We start from the raw sequence: 22690 nt of genomic DNA, 5'->3' as shown, positions 1-22690 counted from the left end.
TATTTTGCTCATTTGCTTGTTTTGTTGATTAGTTTCCACTTACAGGTGAGATTGTACAGTATTTGTCTTTCACTGTCTGGCTTATTTCACTTAGCATAATGCTCTCTAGCTCCATCCATGCTGTTGTGAAAGGTAGGAGCTCCTTCTTTCTTTCTGCTGTGTAGTATTCTATTGTGTAAATGTACCACAGTTTTTTGATCCACTCATTTACTGATGGGCACTTAGGCTGTTTCCAGCCCTTGGCTATTGTAAATAACACTGTTATGAACATGGGGGTGCATAGGTTCTTTTGAATTGGTGTTTCAGGGTACTCAGGGTATAGTCCCAGCAGATGGATTGCTGGATTGAAAGGCAGTTCCATCCTTAGTTTTTTGAGGAAATTCCATACTGGAATCTTCTTAGTAAATGAATATATTTGTATAACTGAAAACATTTGAGATTTTGACAAATTTAAATAGATAATGTAATGGTGACAGTTAAGCTATTCTCTTAACCATAAACAATCATAATGCTGCATTACCACTGTTATAATGCCATGTTACTACCTGTGCATCACAGATAAACAACAGTTGTTCATTATTAAAGAAAAATTAGCCCTAAAATGGGAAAATCTATATTTTCTTTCTCTGAGTTGTTTGAGCATCTGTAGGTCTTTGGGCTAAATTTTTTCACAATCCTCTGGAGTGAAAAAATATTTTAGAAAATAATTTAAAATAAAGAAAAATATAATTAAGGAAGTCAAATAACTTATAATTAGAGAAAGCACTGTTAACATTTTAATTTACATTTCTAAATATACATATAGACATACAGATACACTTCTCACAAAATTGGCATCATACTACATATACAGTTTACAGCTTTGTACCTCTCAGCTTCTATGATGAACAATTTTAATGTCATTTAAAAGTCATTTAGAAAACATGCAATATTGAGAGAAAATAAAAGTCTTATGTAGAGATATTTTCCAGAAATGATATTCAGCAAAGTCCTTGGCATATGCTTCCAAACCCCCTTTTCTTTTACTCACCATCTCTTACATAAAATTGGGATAGTAATATTTATTTTTTATTATTTACCAAACTGTATATACACTATTAAATTCTATATATATTATTTTAACCTGATTTCTTAATAATATGTCATAAATATTTTTCCATGTCATCGAGTCTTTCACAGCAATGTCTCTAGTGCCCACAGGTCTGTTGAACACTAATGAGTATAGGTTTTTCTCAGTGTTTTGCCTTCCCAAACTATTTGACATTTGAATTCTGTGCACACCTATTGTACTCAGTTTTGTAGAACAGAGTGCTAGAAGTTGGATTTCTGGGTCATAAGTTCAGCAGTTCATCCCACTGTTGTATGAAGAGGTCTTTGCAGCTATTAGAGTAAAGGTACATGGTGCTCTGTGTGCTAATGTGGAGGAATATCTAATATACAACAAATAATTAAAAATAGAAGTGATAGTATAATAATACATGCAGTATAATCTGGACCAATTTTTAATTTTAAAAATATTGTATATCTACATGCTTATGTCTAGATTTGGGTATAGACATGAATTTGGGCATAGATATAGTGGTATAATGTTGAGAACTGAAACTATAAAATTAAGTTAAGCACATTTGCTGACTTAAAAGAATGCAGCAAACCAAAATGAGAGTCATAGCAAAGAAGCAAATTGTCCCCCAGTGTGAATAAGTATGCTAAAAGGTAGAGTACTGGCAATGCAGGGGAGTCTCCAAGGTACAGGGACCAGCGGGTTGCCAGACGAAAGAACAATACCTGGTTAAATTTGATTTTAAACACTGCCAATGAATAGGCTTTTTAGTATATTTCCCATGCAATATTAGCACGTCTATATTAAAAATTATTCATTCTTTATCTGAAAATCAGACTTAACTAAGCACCTTTTATTTGCTAAACTTGACATCCTTAGGCATGACCAGAAACATAATTTTGTCATTGAAAGAGGAAATTATCTCAAGAATAAATTCATATCCACACAAGTTCAGAGACATGGGTATATAAATCAGATGACTAACTGCCAAATTTCCTGTCTAAGGACTGTGGTGTTCACAGCATTTACTGAGTACCTGTCAGACACTGTGCTAAGTGATATTCCAGCATCACTTCATCTAATACTCATAAGGCCCTATGAGGTAGGCACTATTCCTGGCTCACAGGGGAAGAAACTGAGGCACAGAGGTAAACAAACTGCCCAAGATCACATGGCTTGTGAGTGATGACCTGGAACTTGAATCTAGATGAACAGACTCACAACTTGCTCTCTTTATTCTACTCTATTTATACTACCTTTAAAATAGGACCAGTAGCCCTGGCTGGTGTAGCTCAGTGGATTGAGCATGGGCCTGCAAACCACATAATTGTGGTTCAATTCCCAGTTAGGGCACATGCCTGGGTTGCAGGTCAGTTCCCAGCAGGGGACTCACAAGAAGCAACCATACATTGATATTTCTCTCCTTCTCTCCTTCCCTTCCTCTCTAAATCTAAATAAATAAAATCTTTTAAAAAATAGGACCAGTAATTGCCAAGATAAATACAAAATATAGTTAGACCCTGAGGAGAAAAAGAATTTCAAAAAATAAAATATAATGGTTGCATACCCATGCTTTGAAGCTAGGCAACCTGGGTTCAAAGCCCAGCCCTCCCATTAACAAGTCAACTATGAGGAGAAGCGAAATAGTGTCAAGCCTTGCAGGTAATAGTATTATATACATTTTAGGATTAATGGGAGGATTACATGATATGAGACAAAAAGAATATGTAACACAGGACCACCCTTATAGTAAACTCCTAACATATATATTGGTAATTATTATTATTTATAATACATCAGTACAACACCAAGTGGCAATCATGAAGAATATACTATAGTGGAGCTAAGAAAAGAGAAGAATCTGCGATCAGGTGTACTTAGCTTTATGGAGAAAGTAGGAGTGAGACCCTGCTAGAAATAAGGAACAACTTAGACGTACATTCATGGGACCTCCCTAAAATACAAGGTTGGAAGATAGAACCAATATATGTACATCTTTAAAGGATGTGAACCATCAAGTCCAGGAGATATATGACCTTAGTCTTTGTCTCAGCCTGAAACCACTACAAGTGCAAGGCACCTTCTCCAAGGAGAGCAGGGCAAGGCAGCAGCGATCTTTTCTTGCTCTGATGGACGGCTTAGCCTTCCTTCTGGCCACCAGGCAATCTTTATAACCTGCTTGCAATAACCGCCCTAAAAGAAGAGGTGGTGATAGCTGCATGAAATAGAGGATAATGTACCATTATCCTAAAGCCATCTCATCCTTCTTGTTGATATGTAGAGAATTATTTTTGAACATTATTTTTTCTTCTAGGGAGCTGCTGTTATATTCAAGCTGAGCTCTTTTTGAGTTAAAGGCTTAATGATTTTCTCCCTTATAGAGTCTGTCAATAATTTAAAGCTGGCATATAGGAGGATACAGTTAAATTACCATTTTCTATTCTATTTTAGTAGCTATGATTTACCTAAATATTTTCAAAAAATCTTATGTATGTGTGAATTTTAAAACTTAAGACCCTATCAGATTTGGAAACCTTTAGTTTGGGAGTTATAGATGTAAATAATTTTTGAGTCTCTAGAGAAAGAAAATGATTATTATAGAGGTAGAGTTTCTGTTCTATGATATTATATTTTAATGCCATGATAAACAGAAAGAAACCCTGGGGAGATATTAAATTTTGGATCTTTTGGGGGTCTTTGTAATGTTTTCAATATTTTTATACCATTCAACTTCTTCTCTTTTATTGCTTCCAAGTTTTCTCCAAAGGGCATGGCCTTGCTTTTTGTCTGTACCATCTTTAAATAGTACTAGCTGAGAATGCAGAGTTGTAGGTAGTTACACCACAGACCAAATCTAAGCATACCAGTGGAATTCCCAGCTCACCTCAGAAAGCTGTGCTCTGCCTACGGCTCTGCTGAAAGAGCAAGCCCAAAAGAATCAGGTGGCTCATCTGACCCAACCAGACCCAAATGCTCAGGGTACTTGACCCAAAGGATGTCAATCCAGAGGCTAGCCAATGAAAAATAAATGTGGTTTACTCAGAAAGGTGAACTAGGTTTATCAAATTCTCTCTTATGAATCATTATTTGAAAAGCAGGCCTAATGAGGCAAATATCAGTGAGAAATAAAACTAACAGGTCATGATGTGAAGGAGGCCAAAGTGTCCACTGTGAGTCGTGTGCAAGTTGATGTTATTAGGAAGCAGAAACTGTGAGATAGACAGTATGTATGGCATTTATAAATTAGCAGTTAAAGAAAGGGGTGAGTAGAAAGAAGCACAAAGAGAAAAGATATTATCTTGATGAGAAAGCTCTAAAGAAAGATCCAGGTCATTAGATCTCATTCTTCCTGACCTCCGATGATCAGCTTTTCCTAAGTTCTTGTGCACATACGTCCTACTACCTGAAGTAGCTTGAATAAGTCTGTTGCTTGCAATCAAACTTCCTTGCATTCATTTTCTCAATGAGCATAAATATCATATTATATACCTAGAGCTTCTCTCTGGGCCTGGCATAGAGTAGGTCTTTGGTAGATATTTATGAAATGAATGAATGAGTAGACAAATGAACAGCCAAAGTGATTTTACTCCTTTAACTGCACTCGATGGGAAGAGCACTAACCTCTATGGCTTTCTGTCACCTGAGGATACCAGAGTTGTACTCACAGTGTGCCCAGCTTTTCAGGTCTGTCTCCTACTCAAGCCTTTAACAAACTTCTTAAACATGCATGTTTTCAGATTTCCTCTTTAACTTTGCACATGTTATTTATTACCACTTCCTAAAAAGCTCTTTTTCCCCACCCCAACTCTGCACTGGAAACTGTGATCTCCACTGTTTTGTTTTGTTTTGTTTTTAACATCCACTTAGTTCAGTTCCTTTCCCAAATAGTGAGTAAATTAGGTGCTTTCGTACCTCCCATTATTCCCATAACCTCATATACAATTTTGTACTCCATTTTATTCAACATTATAAAATTTATTTTTGTGTGATTAAAATGTTTATGAATATTAACTATTTATCTTTGTCTCTTTGTTGGACATTTTGGTTTGTTCTATGTTGCATTCAGAACAAACCACCGTGACTTTCTCTCTGTGAAAACACTTGTCCACATTTTTTATTTTCTTCTTCAGATTGTACACCAGTGGTAGAATTACTGAACCAAAGAGCAAGATTACTTCTAAAATTCTTGAACTATATTGCCATTGCTTTCTCTAAATATTGTAAAGGGGCCTTACAGCAATCTGAGTGTCTATCTCACCACATACCACAACTATGAATATGAATACATTGTAATTTACCATTTTTAAAAATGTTATTGTTTTTAACAGGCAAGGGGGATATATCATTTAACTTGCATTACTTATAATCCTAGTGAGGTTAAACATTTACACTGTGTGTCTATTTGTCATTTGTAGTTGCTCTTTTGTGATTGAATGCTAATAGCCTTTGTCTATTTTCTATTGAAAGTTTATGGTTTTGCATATTGAATTGTAAAAACATCTGTGAAATATTGATAAATATGTTTGAGCACATATTTCCTAGCTAACTGCTTGTTTATGTGGTTTATTTACTTAAATTGTTTTAAATTTTTATGTAGTCGAATCTGTCATCTTTTATGTGATTGCAGTTTTGTTCCAAAATTTCTTTTCCTTCATGATGTTAGATAACTATCAACCTGCTTTTTTTGGTAGACATATATTATATCTTATGAGCTCAGTTAAAAAAACAACTTTAAAACTAAGTTAATAAAAATATGAGTTTAAACACAATAATATGACATACTGAACCTTCCTTAAATAATTAAAATCTATGTCTCAAAGGTCTTGATATGGCTCTAATACTTGCCTTATGCATCTTGGATAATATTTGTTAAGACATCTTTCAGAATGCCATATAATACTATGATAGCTGGACACACACCCAACACCAAGGTACAGTCAATTGTACTTTGGGAATAAACCTATTACAATCACCATTGTCAAGGTTATTGACTTTCACCTTCTTATTTAATTAAAGATGCCATGAGTCATTTACAACTCACTATCATGACAGGGCCAAATTTTATTGAAACCCAAACATTCTTTGAGGAAACAAAGCACCTTAATAATTCAAAACTTTCAAAATGACTTTATGCAGTGTGGCTCTCACTCTGCCATTTTTCTCCTCAATAAGCAAACATAACAAAATATAACTGAGTGGTGTTTATAAAGAGAAAACGGTAAATCAATCCTAATTTCTATTTTAAAGAGTAAATATTTGTAGATTATGGTGCATGACATATCATTAATAACAAATTAGTTAACAGCCCAACAATTTGATATGACTCCACACCTGTGAGCCAGCCATACGGGAAAGCAAACCATTGTGAAGGTGCAGGTACAAATTAGAGGTTAGAGTTGGGGGTCGTGCCTTGCTAGAGGCAATGAAACTAATTGAGAAGTTTAGGGAAGGTGAGCACTAACCTCCAGGATCACTTACCTTTTCAACATCAGGAAGAAAAGTAAGTCTTTAGAAAACACCATTATACAGTGTCTTCTGTGATACTAAAAACCACTGATTGTTACTTTGTTCAACCCTCTTGTAGAGAATCCACATTACATTAAAGTGTTAATATGTGAACTGTCTGCCTAGAGGACAACATTTTCAGAAGCTGTGCATCCTCGCTTGAGTGCCTGAGAGTAAAACTAATGCTCGGTGTGTGAGCTCACTGTGCCACACACTGAGCTAGGTGCTTTAGAAGCATTCTACCTATTTCTCACAGCCACCCTGAGGCCATTCCTATCTGCACCTTATAGATGTGGCTGCTGAGATGCAGAGAAGTTAAAGAACAGCAGATCACACAGGGTGGGATTTGGAACAGCCAGACACCGAACCTAGCTCTGTTTCTTTGCATTCACCTCATTTTTTCATACTATTACAGTGCATTATATTACAGTTTACAACTTTGCTGGTATACAAAGGAGGCTTTTTAATACTATTAAAATGTAGAAGCTAAGTTTTGGAAAAGTTGAGTGAGTATTGTGCAAATAGGCATCTTCTCCAAGGGCCCTAGTAGAAGTCCTTGGGGGACCAATCTGATAGTGCTAGAAATAAGGGGACCTATGGTTTCTTTTATATATATCATATATATATACATATATGTATATGTATATGTAAGTACTACATATATATGTGTGTGTGTGTGTGTATCCCAGAGAGAGAAACATTGATTGGTGGCCTCCCACAACCAACCCAACCAGGGATTAAACCTCAATCTAGGTATGTGCCCTGACTGGGAATTGAACTCACAACCTTTCAGTGCAAGAGAAGGTGCTCCAACCAACCAATCCACACCAGCCAGCCATGGATTGGTTTCTTACAAATTATCTAGACAAATCCTTTCCTCAGATTTCTCTATATCATACTTTTAAGTTTTTAATAGCACCTTCATCAAATGACCAACACTTTTCCGCTTATATTCAGTGTAAGAGGAGTCAGCTTCTTCCTTAATCCTTCTCATTATAATGTCAGATTCACGTGTTGAGCCACATGGTTCACAACCTCGTCCTATATTCTCTTTTATCCCCTAGTTACTTTCCAAAATTCTTCCCTTAACACCTATTATCTCTGGCCTGGGATTCAAACCTCTTACGGTTGCTTTTCCACATCCTTGGCCAAAAAAAGTAAATGGTGTATTATTTATAAAGAGGAGCATGAGGCATCCTCATAAGATTAAAACTCTTTTCTTCTGATTTATGTCAGGCAATATACTAGATGCTTAGGGATGCAAGCCAAGCCCTTGGCATCCCACCTGCCATCATTAAGATGGTTGGGTTCCATGCCTGTTTATGTAGCAGCGTGGAGCTAGATGTTCCCTCCCCATGTGGGGTAGCCACGGAAGGCCACAGAAGCATGAAGGTTGGAGAACCTGGACAGTTTACAGACTTCTCCATATCTGTCTACAAGAGAGAGATTTCTGGTCAAAGGCATACAGATATATAACCCAAGTCCTTCCTATTGCAATTTTAGGTTCTCGATTTTAGTTCTAGCTCAGCAAGAGAGAATAAAAAGCAATGATCTGTTTTTCTGTCACAACTCTATTTTTTTTTCATTTTTACATTCTTGAATTCAGGAAAGCTATGGGGAAACAAAGATAAATGAGACTTGGTCCTGATCCTCTCTATGAGCTAATAGTCTAGAAAAGAAAGGGCCCTGTGAACCAGACATGACAGTGCACTGAGGTGAGGGCCCTGCCTGAGGCTGCCTGAGGGCTTTGAGATCAGTCCCTTTAATGGAGGGACTCAATGAACTGTGAGTCACTTTACAGAAAAACTTAACACAGTGTGAGTCACTCTTACTGCTACCTCTAAGAGGAGGGCGTCATATTCATTTGACCTTGTATCTCCAGGACCTACACAGATCAGTATTTACAATCACCACCATTCTCATCATTATCATTGTCTTAAACATTTATTATCTCTGGCACAGAGCTAGGACTCCAGGGAGGCAAGTGAGATCAACATAGCAGGCCTAACATTTAAGGGGACATCAAAAACTCAATAATTTAGGTAATCTTTTAATGAAATATTTTATGTAGTAGAATTAATACAAAATAATTCACAATGAATAAAATATCAATATTCTAAAGACAGGATCTCAGGTACTATATAGGATTACATAGGGGTCCAAGATTTCATCTTTTGTCTTTGAGTAACACAGTCTAGTTGAGGTAATCTGAAAGAGTAGGCAAAAACAAAGTGCCTGTTCTATTTTCACTCTATTGCTTGCAAGCAGATCTGGCCTAAGCTTCTGTAAAGGAATAGGATGGAAAATGGTGTCTTATCTTCATTATATAGCTAATGTCATATGGGAACCAGCAGAGAAATTCAATAACATGAGCCATAATAGCCCCCTTAAAGAATGAATACAGACTATTATTCTAGATTCAAGGAACCTTTAGACACTTTAGGTTAAAATTCAGTAGAGGTTCAGTAGAGGTTCAGTATAAAATTCAGTAGAGGTTCGCTCTGGTGCTCTCTAATTAGAGGACAGAACCTCATTACCCTCTACGTGTCTGAGTCTTGCCTTTGGGCTACCAGCTGATAATTCGTTTTTCTTCTCCTTTATTCATAGTCCACGGGAGGATCCAATTAGCCTAGCTTTTTTTAAAGCCCTACTATCCATACATGCCATGTTTGCAGAGTCAGTGCCCCAAAGTATAAGAAACTTTAGTTAAGGGAGGACTGAGTTGCGTTGGAGTCATGTGGACCAAATGAGAAAGGACAGTTGTAGGTAAAGTAGTTTTTCATAGAACAGGACTAGATGAAGCACCCCCCTCTAATATACCAGCATTATGGGTTAGCAATTAAAAATGCCAAGGAAACAGTCCTAAGCAGGTAGCTCCACTGGTTAGAGCATCATCCTGATAATGCAAAGACTGAGGGTTCAATCCCTGTCAGGGCACACGCAAGAATCAATGAATTCGTAAATAAGTGGAACAACAAATTAATGTCTCTCTCTCCCCCTCTTCCTCTCCTCCCCTTTCTCCTCTCCAGCCGCCCCCCCACCACCACTCCTTCCTCTCTCTTTAAGATCAATTTTAAAAAAAATTAAGGAAAAGAAAAGGCCAGGGAAACAGAATAGCAAGTGCTATTGGAGTTCAGATAAGAGAGAGATCACCAAGGGCCAGGTTGTGCTAATTATATGCTATAAGAGCCTGCAATTAAAAATCCATATATATGCAAATATATGCTGATGGCTCAGCACTGGGGACTGCAAGGCCATTTATCTTTGGCCCCTGATAAGTAGACAACAAGATAAATGATTTCTTTATAAATTCACTTAGAGAGTCCCCTAAAATCTTTAGCTACTTCTTCTCTTTACTGGGTTTATCCACAGAAATGAAGAGAGACAGTAGGTACTTCAGATTTGATTTCCATATTCATTACCTTCTAATCCAGGTGACTCTGGAGGTTTATAATAGGATAAACAGGTCCTTTCAATTTGGACTGTCACTTCTTTACTGAATAAATGGGAAGTAGTGGTGGCATCTGTTTCTGCCACCCAGATCCCAGTGACAGCTCATAAATTGGCATTACTTTTCTATCTGAGACAGGCCACAGTGTGGGGGCAACTTTGCCCGCAAGTTTCCCCGTCTGCCAGAAATGAAAGTAACACTACCAAGACATGATCTGCTTGGGGAGGAGAGGTGGCCAGTTTCTCAGGGGAAAAAGACCAGGAGCCCCTTCCTCCATGGGACTTTTATTGAGTTGTAATACACTGGAATACAGGTGGTAAGGATCAAACAGTAGATAACATTTCAAAGAAATCTGAGAGTTTATTCTGAGTCAGTGTCTGTCAGGAAAGGGGGTTGCAGAAATTTTAGGAGTCATACTCATTCCCTGCTCAGACCCTTAACATATGAATGAAAACACTCAGCAAAGCAGGCTTCACAGGATTTTTAGGAATTCTTTCTTATGCCTGATTACTCCAGATACCACTCTAGCAAGGAAGTAGTTGCACCACCTCCCCATCACAGGTTTTCAGGCTTAAGTAGATTAGAGCTGGGAAGCACTTCTCCCAGAGGACATGGGGACTCAGGTTATGTCAGAATAGCCGGGGGGCGAGGGTCCATCACTCCCTCTTTGTTGCCGCCCCCCAAGTCCTCCCATGATGGCCTCCCAAGTGATCGTGTCTGGCTTAGGTTGCCCCTCTCTGTGAGGAGTCTTACCCGTCATGGACTATCGACCATGCTTTGGGGTCCAGCGGGGAAGCAGAGGCAGCATTTGCTACCAGAGTCAAGCTTTGTCTCCTTGTGGCTCAAATTCCAGAGGTTGCTCACTCATCCTTAACCATGGGGGTAGTTACAACTCCTGAAACCAGGCAGAGTGGTTCCCAATACCACAGAGAATAAAACTGCTGGGAAATAGGAAGAATGTTCAGTGCTGTCTTTACGCCTTCTGGAACTCAGGGCTGAGAAGTCTGTGAGGAGCCTGGTGCCCATGGGGCGACTCTCCCAGGAACTAGGGGCAGGCATTGCTATGGCCAGACTTGCACATACAGGAAGCCCATCCATCTGAGAGTGGATGAACCGTGCACACCAAGTACTTAAAGCTATCAGTTCCTGATTGACAACACCGGGGTTTCTGTGTTTCTGTATAACCTGTGAGGATTAGTGATGGCCTGACAAATTTGAACCTAGTTAAGAAATTCAAAATAACTTAGAAATTATTTTCTATCAATGGAGAATTGTAAAAAATAAAGATGACAAAATAACCTGTTCATTCAAAAAAACATTCTTCAAGTACCAACTGTGTGCCATTCCCTGTGTTCAGAGTGTAGCTCACACTGTGGCCGATATAGTGCATGGTACGTGCTAGGGTTCTAGGATGGTAGTGGGGCTAGCAGGCGGAATTCTTCAAATATGGACCACATTCTATGCCACTTGAAAGGAGATTCTCACTGACTTTTTTAAACTTTATTAAATTTATTGGGGTGAGATTGCTTAATAAAATAATAAAAGTTTCAGGTGTACAGTTCTATAAGACAGCATCTGTATATGGAATTATATGTTCACCACCCCAAGTCAAGTCTCCTTCTGTCACCACATATTTGACCCCTTTTACCCTTTTCTACTTCCCCTCAATCTCTCTCTATCTGGTAACTGCCATACTCTTATCTGTGTTTATGAGTTCTTGTTTATTTGGGTTTTTTTGTTTATTTGTTGCTTTCTTATATCTTACATAGGAGTAAAATCATATGGTTCTTTACTTATTGTGCTTACCAGGATATTCTCCATATCCTTTCAAGTCTATATTTCATCTTTTTATGGCCAAGTAGTATTCCATTGTATATAGTGCTACCTCAAATTTATCCAGTTATCTATTGAAGAACATATAGGTTGTTTCCATGTCTTGGCCACCATGCATAATGTTGCAGTAAATGTAGAAGAACATAATCTTCATGAATAAGTGTTTTCAAATTTTTCAGGTGCATACCCAGATGAGCAATTGCTGGCCCCTGTGGTAACTCTAGTCTTAAGTTTTTGAGGAACCTCCATCTGGTTTTTCACAGTGGCTGTACCAGTTTATAGTCTCACCAGCCATGTATGAGTGTTTTCTCTATAACCTCTCCAAAACTTATGACTTGCCTTGTTGATAATAGCCATTCTAACAAGTGTGAAGTGGTATCTCTTTGTAGTTTTAATTTGCATTTCCCTAATAGCTAGTGAAGTTAAGCATTTTTAAAATTATCTCTTGGTCATTTATTTGTCTTCTAGGGGGAAGTGTCTCTTCAGGTCCTTTGCCCATTTTTTAATTGGATTTTTTGTATTTTTGTTGTTGAATTATATGTGTTCTTAGATATTAACCCCTTATCAGAAATGTTTGCAAATATCTTCTCCCTTTCAGTTGGTTCCCTTATTTTGTTGATGGTTTCCGTTTATTTGCTTGCTTGCTTGCTTGCTTTTTTCTGTGCAGGAGCTTTTGGGTTGATATAGTTTTATTCATTTATTTTTACTTTTAAAAAATAAAGATGACAAAATAACCTGTTACTTCCCTTGCCTTTGAGGTCAAGTTTATAAAATCATGAGACCCAGGTCCATAAGTTTAGTACCTATGTTTTCTTTTTTGTATTTTATTGTTTCAGGTCTTATATTTAGGACTTTGATCCATTTGGGGCTAATTTTGTGTATGGTGACAAACAGTATAGTTTCATTTTTTTACATGTGGCTTTCCAATTTTTCAGCACCATTTATAGAAGAGGTTTTCTTTTTTCCATTGTATGTTTTTGGCTCCTTTTCAAGAATTATTTGCCCATATACATATGGGTTTATTTCCAGCCTATTAATTCTGCTCCATTGGTCTGTTTGTTGGTTTTTCTGGCAATACCATGCAGCATTGATTATTCTCATTGACATTTTTAATTCAATTGTTTGGTTGCAAGAAGACATTGGTATTACTGCAAGAAGGCTGAGTTTGCCGAGTGGTTTTTTCAATCATTTTTTATCTACCCATATTCTGAAATATAAAGTGTTCTCTCAAAAAAAGAAACTAGATTTGATCTGTCTTCTCTTTAGTCAATGACTCTACAAAATGACATGTAAATAAGTAGGAAGGAATGCAAGAGCGGATGGCAAGGTCAAAGCAGTCTGAAGTGTCAGGTGCTGTGTCTCTGCATTCCTAAGGCTGTAAATCATGAGCATTGAAACAATTCTGGAAGTGGCTGTCGGCAAAGAAATAAGGGGCCCTTTCAAAAATCTAATGTAGTTAAGCTTCCTCCAAATATCAAATCTACTAAATACATGAGCCATAAAATAATATTACATTCATAAAAAGGGTCCAAAAGACATGGGTAAAAGTCTCAAGAGCTCAACGGTGTGCAATGTACAGGGCTTCGTTTTTATTGTCTTGAATCTATTGTAGTACTTAGAGAATAAAATTTTTCCCTTGATTTAGTTGAGTACAACACAAAGAGGATAGTTTTTCTTAAGATATGTATTATCCAGCTTTGATTCTGATCATTTGTCTCAAAACACAGTGCTTCTGAGGTAGAAGGACTACGGGAAAATTGGTAACATCATTTCCTTGGTCTCTCGTGTCAACATCAAACTAAGAAAATTGAATCAGCCCTCCTAGGCAGAAAGTACAATGCTACTGAAATAACATCATCATGAAAATGTTTTATGGCCTAAAAGAAGCCATCAGTTCCTTTATTCTTAGGCCCTGAGCTGGCAGTTTAGATCAGCTACCATTTTATATATGTAATATTTTTAAATAAAGATGCAGTGAGTTCTCTAAACAATCCTAGACTTTAAATTTATAGTTAGAAAAAAAGTATTATTTATATTTTTTCTGTGTATACAGAAGGTGTTAGATGAAACTCCAGTAAATTAAATGAACTATCACCTATGGTAGGGCCTAGTTATTTCTTTGTGTTAGATTATTAGTCTTATATTTTGTAAGAGAATATTTGTTAATATTAGGTCATGTTTATATACAAAAAATGACATTAGCTTATCCCTGGCTGGTGTGGCTCAGTGGATTGAGTGCTGGCCTGTGAACCAAAGGGTCTCTGGTTCAATTCCCGGTCAGGGAATGTGCCTGGGTTATGGGCCAGGTCCCCAGTAAGGGGAGCACAAAAAGCAACCAGACATTAATGTTTCTTTTCCTTTCTTTCTCCCTCCCTTCTTCTCTCTCTAAAAATAAATAAACAAAATCTTTAAGAAATAAAAAAATATATGATGCTAGCTTAAACAAGGTAGTTTATTTCTATCCTATATATTTTTTTAAAAATCCAGAGGTAGGTAGTCCAGAGGTGTTATAGTGTCACTCCATATCTTCAGTGACATAAACTCTGACATGATGTTCTACTATTAATATTGTTTCCAAGGTTGCCTCGTGGTCCAAGATGACCACTGAGGCTCCAGTCATCATATATAGATTCCAGGTCAGCAGAAGGAGGGGAGGGGAAAGTAGGAAAAAGAAAAATTACAAAGGTCCCAACAAAATCAGCTTCCCTTTAAGCAGTCAGTTAAGGAATCTCTAGAAACCCTTCTGCTCAAATCACAGCAGGCTGCACATCTTCCCAGGCTACATCTGTCTACAAAGGAGACTGAGAAATAAAGTCTTTACTACAGGAAAAGTGACAAGTAGAAAATTTGTTTTCTATTGCTAAGAAAGAAGGAGTGCATGGATGCTCGGAAGGCAGTGCAGCCCTTTCTGCCGTGTGAGCTGCATCTCTGAGTGGAAAAGCTGGAGCATAATGCAGGGACCTCTTGCGATAACCTACCCAAAGTAATTCCCACAGAACCTGTGCATGCCCCTTCATGTCTTATTAATTGATATAAATGCAGCTCATTAATACAAAGCCCTTTACAAGCTGAAGTTTTTGTGTGGACAGCTACATTTTAGGTGCAGAAAAGACCATCATCTCCCAAGGTGACTTTCTTTATCTGAGCAGCATCGGGGGTCTTTCTGTCTCCAGGACCATGAGAAGTGTGCAGGTATCTCCATGAAGCTGAACGTGTCAACAACGCACAGACTGCCGGAAAATCAAAAATAGTATCTAATCTGGCTATTTTGAAAGTTATATTTCAGTAGCTAACTAAAAGTATCTTTTCTTTTACAGTACATCATTTCACACAATGTGAATTACTTGTAAAATTGATTAGAAAAACACTTTTTAAGAAAGATTTTGCAGCTGCCTTTTTGAAGGACTGGTGTTTGGCATTATATTTTATGTATGTATAACTAATAAACAGAAACTTACAAACCCACTAGGTTTTTCTGAAAATGGAGTACTTGTCTTAACTAAAAACATGCCAACTTCTCTAAAGTAAGAACAATTTTGGTTATCTTTTTTATGAAATGTTACATTTTTCTTGTAAATGTTACTATATTAACCACAGGGATAGAACAAGCTGACTCTATTGTAAAGTATCTCATTTTATCACAGATAATTATTCTGAAAAACAAAACAGGCCTCTGTATTTTCCTACTCAATCCTCAGCCTCTCTATGGTATTGTACAAAATAAACAAACAGATCAAGGCATCTCTTTCTGTGTGCTAGAAAGCTCTGTGTTAGGGGAGAATCCAGTACTTTGGACAGTGTGTCTAAACCATAACTGGTTCGCAGTAATATTATAAATTAGGTAAAGTTTACTTTTAATACTTCGTTTATTCTCTTTTCCTCTCTGCTGTCCTCCTCAGTCATTTTAGGAAGCATTGATTGAGCACCTATAATATATTAGGGGGTGATGCTGGGGGCTGGAGCTACGCAAACATGGACTGTGCCCTCACTGAGTCTGCCGCCTCCACTTGCTGTACCTCCGCTCAGGCACGTGGCCGCCACTTGCTGCCTCTGGAGTCCTGCGGCCCCAGTGGGTGTTATCAGCCCTGTGTCCTGACCTACTCCTTACCCTCCCAGTCAAGCCTAACTTTCCTGGGTCCAGGGCCCTATCTGCTAAATAGTTCTTTTATTCAAATCTATATTTCTCAATTCTTACCTCAAAGAGGAGATATCAGTAGCCATTTCAGGTATGTTAAAAGTAGGGGAAGGAGCTGTGAGGTTTTTTTCTAACGTAACTAGTATTTCATAGCACATGGATATTTGATGCTATAGATGACTATAAGTAATAACCATACAAATGTTGCTATGTTAGATAATGTTTCAGTAGCCCTAGATTAATTTATTTAATAGAAATCTTACTAAAATGAATATTCTATTTGCAGAAACCTCTCTGAAATCAATTGTTGGGGGATAATCTATAAGTAAATATTTAGAGGAACCACCCAGATTATATAAGCTATATTAGCTTCCTAAATAAGGCTAACACTCCCCCAAAATTGCTATATATGTGAAAAGTTGTATTCATATATTTATTCTCACAGGCATTCAATAAATATTTATGGAATGTGTACTATGTCCCAGACTCTATTTTAGTGGCTAGATAAAACAAATAAAGTCTCTGTTCTCATAAAATCTATGGTATAGTGACAGTGTCAATGACAAATTAAAGAAAACAGACAAGAAAATTTATTTCATGCTGAAAAAAATGTTATGAAGTGAAATAGATGCTGTGAAAAATAACAGGATGTCTTGGCCACAGTGGTCAGAGAATGAATATCTCTGTGAAGTGTCCATTTAAGATGAGACTGGCCCTGACCAGTGTGGCTCAGTTGGTTTGGAGTCGTCCCACAAAGTGAAAGGTCACCAGTTCAATTCCCAGTCAAGGCACATGCCTGGGTTATAGGTTGGGGCACAGATAAGAGGCAACAGATCAATGTTTCTCTGTCACATCAATGCTTCTCTCCCTCCCTCCCCCTGTCTCTAAAAATAAAATATTTTTTTTAAAAGATGACACTAAAGTTTAAAAAGTAGCCATGTCAGTGGATCCCAAGGTGTGGCATTTCAGACTGAATCACCCAAAAAGGCATGGCATTTGTAGGGTGACTATAACCCTATTGAGGTTCTGGGATATGAACTTTGGTCAGGCTAAATGTGAGCCAAAATTCTATTTTTTTACTAGAGAACCTATTTCCTAAAAAGACCCTTGACTTGGGTCTGGTGAAACCCATAACATTGTTTTGGATTTTTACCTCCACATACAGTGAAATGCTACTGGGTTCACAATTGTATGTGTGCTAACCATGCATCTCTTTCTCTTCCTCTTGTATCACCAGGCCTCCGGAACCTGTTTACAGCACTGTGAACAAACTGTGTGATAAGCCTGCTTCTCCCAGGCACTATTCCCCTGTTGAGTGTGACAAAAGCTTCCTTCTCTCAGCTCCCTACCCCCACTACCACCTAGGCCTGCTCCCTGACTCTGAGATGACCAGGTACTGCATGTGCTTCCTCACTTCATCTTCTCAAACTGCATGTGCTTCCACAGTGATCGAATGGGTAGAATCACCTCTGCTCACTTCTCTTGCACTTGGCACCTTCCTCAAGGTGGAGAGATGTGCTGCTCCCTTGGTGCAATGGGATAAATCAAGAACATTGCCTTGTTTTTTTCCTGGTGGGTTCACAGAGCACTCAGACATGACCACATGATGCTCCAATGTTCTTGGTTACCATGCACTTTAAATGAGGTATTAATTATATTCGTCCAAAATAATTAATTTTGAAATTAAAGTAGCACTATTTCACTCAATCCAAAGGATAAAATAGAACATTTATTGGGTATATTTTTTATAATACTTAATGAACACTTACTATGCTCTACGCATATAACAAGGCCTCAGCAGTAGATACTATTATCACCATTTAATATTTTAGCTAAAAGATTAAGTTAACTGACTCCCTAGGGTACTAAACAACTTGTCTAAAACTACATAATTAGCTAGTTCTATCTAACCAAAAAAATATAATCTTACCCTTTACAGTATGTTAGCAAGCTAGGTGATTATAATGTTCTCTTACTTAGTTTTATATATATATATATACATATATATAGAAATATATATATATAGAAATATATATAGAGAGAGAGAAATTTGTACAAATAAACAAGTGGTTATAAATCTAAAAGATTGGGATGTAATTTTGCATTAATATTCTAAAGTCTATGTGTGGTAAATAATGAAACTCCATTTTTACAGAGTATACAAAGTCAGAGAAGAGAGTCAGCTTAAATTGAGAAATCTCAGTTGTGATGTTCCTAGATAGAATGGGCTACTTACACAGTTATGTTTGCAGATAGAACATTTTTATGTATCTTCATAATATTGTCAGGGCTAAGAAACCATAGATTTTACAATGATTCAAAGTGAAAATTAATATACCAAGAGCTTCTCAGAATATTATCTCTATTTTGGGGTATTTTCAAAGAATAAAATTAGAAGTCAATTACTGATCTCCCTAGTGAGTTAAATAGCAAGTTTTTAGATTATGTTTAGCATTTCTAGCAATAAATAAGAAGACATATTTTGGGCTATGTAATCAGATGGGGCATTTTCACTAATTTACAACAATTAAATCCTAATAATATTTTGGAGTGCTTTATAAATATTAATTTCATCCTCCTATATTTTTAACAAATCATAAAAACTACTTTTTGATACAGGGAATTGTACAATTTTGAACCTAAAACAGGAGCCACCATACCCATGGGGAAGTGAGAAGATACACACACCTACCACCACTCTCTAGCAATTATGCATCTAGAGAAGCCAGATAAAAGCAGCTGACATTTATCGAGCTCCTCCCTGGTGCCAGGCGTTTTGTTAAGCACTCCTTACGAATGATTTCTTTTAACCCTATGAGATAAACGCTGTCATTATTAGTGTTTTAAAAACAGGGAAATTGAGGTTAGGGAAGTTACCTAACATGCCCAGGATTACCCACTAATAAATGGCAGGGCTGGGATTCAAACCCACGGGGCCATCAGCACCTGCATCAGCATAGGCATGGTGGCAGAGATGCCTTTGCTTGCTGGAAAAAATCTCCACCCATTTCTCTTTTTCTCTCCTTTCTCTCTTTTTATCCTGCTTTCTCCTCTCCCTTCTTCCTGCTCAGTGTCAATAAATCTTTTTTTAAAACCTATGCTCTTTTGGGATGACCACAAAAGTTAACATTTCTTGCACTTCACTCGGGGGTGTTGAGCTTCCTTCCGTAAAATTCACCGAAGCCAATGAGCAGGTTACAGTCTCCCTTTTGTGTGGACCCACCAGGTATCATTCTTTTTGGGTTATTGTCCATAATCTGTATTCCAAGAAACCCAGGTTTTTTATATATATCAAATTGAAAAATTCCAGTATAATTTTCAATATGTCTTTTTCAAATTACACACCCTCAGCAATCCTGATATGCATAAGTCCCCAGCCCCCACTCTATATCACCACGTTGGGAATTTTATTTTCTATTTATTCAAATTGTCTCCTTCCTTCCCCTTTTCTTTTCTCTCTTCATATTTTATTCTTCACTTGGGGAAAAATGTTGCACACACACATTTTAGTTGAATGTCACCAGTACACTTATACTGAAATTCCTGATTTTACCCCACTTTGCTTCCCTTTTGAGCTTCGCCAACTCAGTAAATGGCATGTACATTTACCCCGTTGTCCAAGCCAAAAACTATAGAATTATATTTAACACCATGGTCTCTCTCCCACTAAGAATCAATTTATTAGATTTTAATAAATTGATGTACCTCTCTTTATTATAGGTATATTAAATAGAAAAAAAAACTATTCTTCTCCACTTCTACTTCCACTTTAATCAAAGCCTCCATCATCTCCCAGCCACAATAACCACCTAATAGGCCTCACCACTTCCATTATTGCCCTCCTGGTTTATTCTCAGTGCAGCCAAAGTGATCTGTAAGAATACAGATCAGATCTGTTTCTCTCCTTTTGCATTAGTATTAAATGCAAAGTCAATAACATAGCATCCAAGCTATGCATGTTCTCACCCCTGCCTGCCTCTTAAACATTTTCCCTGTGCTGACCACATTATTTACATTCACAAAATGCACTACATCTCTTCCTGCCTCGAGCGCTCCACACATGCTCTTTCCTCAAACTGGAAAAACTCTTCTTATATTTTGCCTGGTTAAATTCTGGTCATCTTAGATCTAAGCTTAAATTTAACTTCTTGAAGAAGCTCCCTGAAAGAGAAAATTTGGCTCCCTGTTGTATTCTGTCTATATTTTCCATAAAACTAAAGCAAGGTATTATTATACCCTTTATCTATGTGATTTTTAAACTAAATGTCTATCTCGCACTCTATGCTGTAAGCTCAGTGAGTGGAATTGTGTCTGACTTATGCACTGCTATATCCTGAACACTTATCATAGTGCCTGGCACAGCAGGGACTCAGAATTATTGAGTGACTAAATAAACATGGAAATAAAATCATCAGGCAGACAAGCTGACAGCTACCTGTTCCAGGAACAGGTCATGGGGCAAGCTATGCTTTCCTCAGTTCTCAGTAGGTACATTAAATAACTCCATGAGTGAATGCATCCAATCATGGACACAAATAACCATACACAAGAGCTCACTTTGTGCACTGCTCTCTCACCTTAAATGATCTTGATGCTCAGTGTCCACATGATAGATTCATACGGTCACTCAGTTCTTCCTGAAGATTCAGGAATTCCTTTCAGAGACTATTTACTTCCTCTCCAATGGAAAAATATCTCCGAGGTAGATGTTTCTTAAAATGTGGGCAATGTTTTTTTTTTTCATTTCTAAGATTCTAGTTCCACTTAGGACACCATCACTTGCTTTTTCCACTGTTACCTTAAATACCTTATTAAATCTTAGAGGTGGATGAGAACTTAGAATTAGATAAGGAAACCCTTATCCAACTCTATAATGCTGAGGAACCCAATCCCTTCATGGGTCCATCTCTTACTTCTACTCTTGGTAAAAGTATTATCTGCCCTGAAAAAATATGTCATAAGAATGCAACTATTAATTCAGTCAGCCAAGATTTATCAAGCTCTGACAAAGTGCAAGATACTATATTAAAGCAATTTTTACAAAAAGGTATGAAAAAGCCAACCAAAAACTTTTTTTAAATGCCTAGCATTTAAGCTACAATATATGGAATTTGAGAATTTCCCAAGCTAGTTTCAGAAACATGTACATATTAATACAGCCAGTACTGTCTCAGATTAGGATATGAGCCACCTCTGTGGAAGTTAGCATGTGAAACCACTCTTGTACCAGCTCAATCCCCAATCAGCCTTTAGAAGAATGCAGACTAGTCGACAGAAACAGGGAGAGACAACCATCTGTATTCTCTGCATTTCAATGAGAATACCTCAATTCTCATCTTTTGAAATTGATAGCAGAAATCCAGGGATGAATTCATTGTAAACACAATTTACCTCTGTAACATCAACTAAAAGAAAACAGAGAAACTGTAAGTTTTCCTTATGAAAGCAGTCGAATTGCTTGGCCAAGTGCCAGCTCCTAAGGCTGATGATATTTAGAGTAATTGACTTTCCAGACCTTGAAAAGACAAGTAATGGGCAGAGCCTGGAATCAGACACACATTTGGAGCTCTGTGGAAAACAAATGAAATTGCCGTGGAGCTCCTGCTTATCTAGTACATCTTTTTGTTTGTTTGTTTTTAGGGCGGTTTTAGAGTTATAATTGGTTTTCTGTTTGGGGAGAATGGCAAATTACTTAGCTTTCAATATTCCTAGGGAAAAGAAAATATTAATAATATCCTGGTCTGTTTTTTCAACAGGTATGGCATATTTTCATTCATACTTTTACATAGCTGGTCCTAATTATTGTTATTTTGTAATTGATAATCAGAGTCAAGATAAACCAGATGAAGGCAGATTAAAATATGTTGGCAAATTTGGGATCGGAAATGGACTCTGAGTCATTACATGATCATAAAATAGGTTCACGCACTGAAGAATATATATTCATGAGACTTCGATTAAGTACCAGGCATTATCCTGGATCCTAGGAATTTGGAAGTGAATAAGGCTTCGTCCTTCCCTTTAAACAGTTCAAAGTATTCATCACTGTGTCGTGATTGATGTAGAGCTGCCAAAGGCTCTCAGTTTCTCCAGTGTACTTAATCTCCAGGTCACTAAAATCAGACTGGTATCAGAGGTTGTGATGGAGGGAAGCACAGTCTTCGACTGTCCCTTCCGCAGAGGTGTGAATATACACACAGGGATGTTCCCCTCTCACATCTCCCTTCAGCAATTCCTAATCATCTATTTAAAAAGTTATTTATGGGAAATTTACCATTATCTTTATATGGGCCCATCCGCTAGTGTATCTACAAAGCTCCAAACTCAGGTATCATTCACTCTTATTGTAGAAATCATAAAGTTAGCAGCCTCAAGTCACTTCCAGTTTCAGGACATAGAGCAAAATCTTCCACAAGTCCTCAGCCACATGTTATGGTAGCCTATCTGTGGCAAGCTTTGAATCCTTCCAAATTAGTACATTTTCTGGACCTTTAATGTTTGAACTGTTTCTAAGTCTATATATCCAAAATGAAGTATGATTTCTAGATATAGTAACATCACAGTAGAAGTACATGTGAGTTTCCAAAGGTAAGCAAGGGAGGAATCACATAACTGCGCCTCTGTTTTTCTTAAAAGTTTTCAGAAAGACACTGAGCTCATCAGTCAGATGAGGGAAGAAATGTGTTCCAGGTAAAGGGAATAGCAC

The 22690-nt window shown here is 37.4% G+C and overlaps 1 protein-coding gene across 13 annotated transcripts in view; it reads left to right on the top strand.

Moving 5' to 3' along the window:
- Nucleotides 1–22690, top strand: part of DLG2 (discs large MAGUK scaffold protein 2) — a 1965529-nt gene that overhangs the window by 1484768 nt on the left and 458071 nt on the right. For 11 of the 13 annotated variants that reach the window (XM_037042840.1, XM_037042852.1, XM_037042842.1 and 8 more), the window contains one exon: nucleotides 17222–17377. The exons of the other annotated variants lie outside the window; for them this stretch is intronic. In XM_037042840.1, the coding sequence (XP_036898735.1) occupies nucleotides 17222–17377 (156 nt within the window). The remainder of the gene's footprint in view (nucleotides 1–17221; nucleotides 17378–22690) is intronic. 13 annotated transcript variants of the gene reach the window in all.

The sequence above is a fragment of the Sturnira hondurensis genome, unplaced genomic scaffold (assembly GCF_014824575.4).
Source record: "Sturnira hondurensis isolate 20B ecotype Veracruz unplaced genomic scaffold, ASM1482457v3 Scaffold0003801, whole genome shotgun sequence".
Classification (NCBI taxonomy): Eukaryota; Metazoa; Chordata; class Mammalia; order Chiroptera; family Phyllostomidae; genus Sturnira; species Sturnira hondurensis.
The sequence above is the reverse complement of the archived record's forward strand: the minus strand, read 5'-3'. Positions and strand labels throughout refer to the sequence as shown.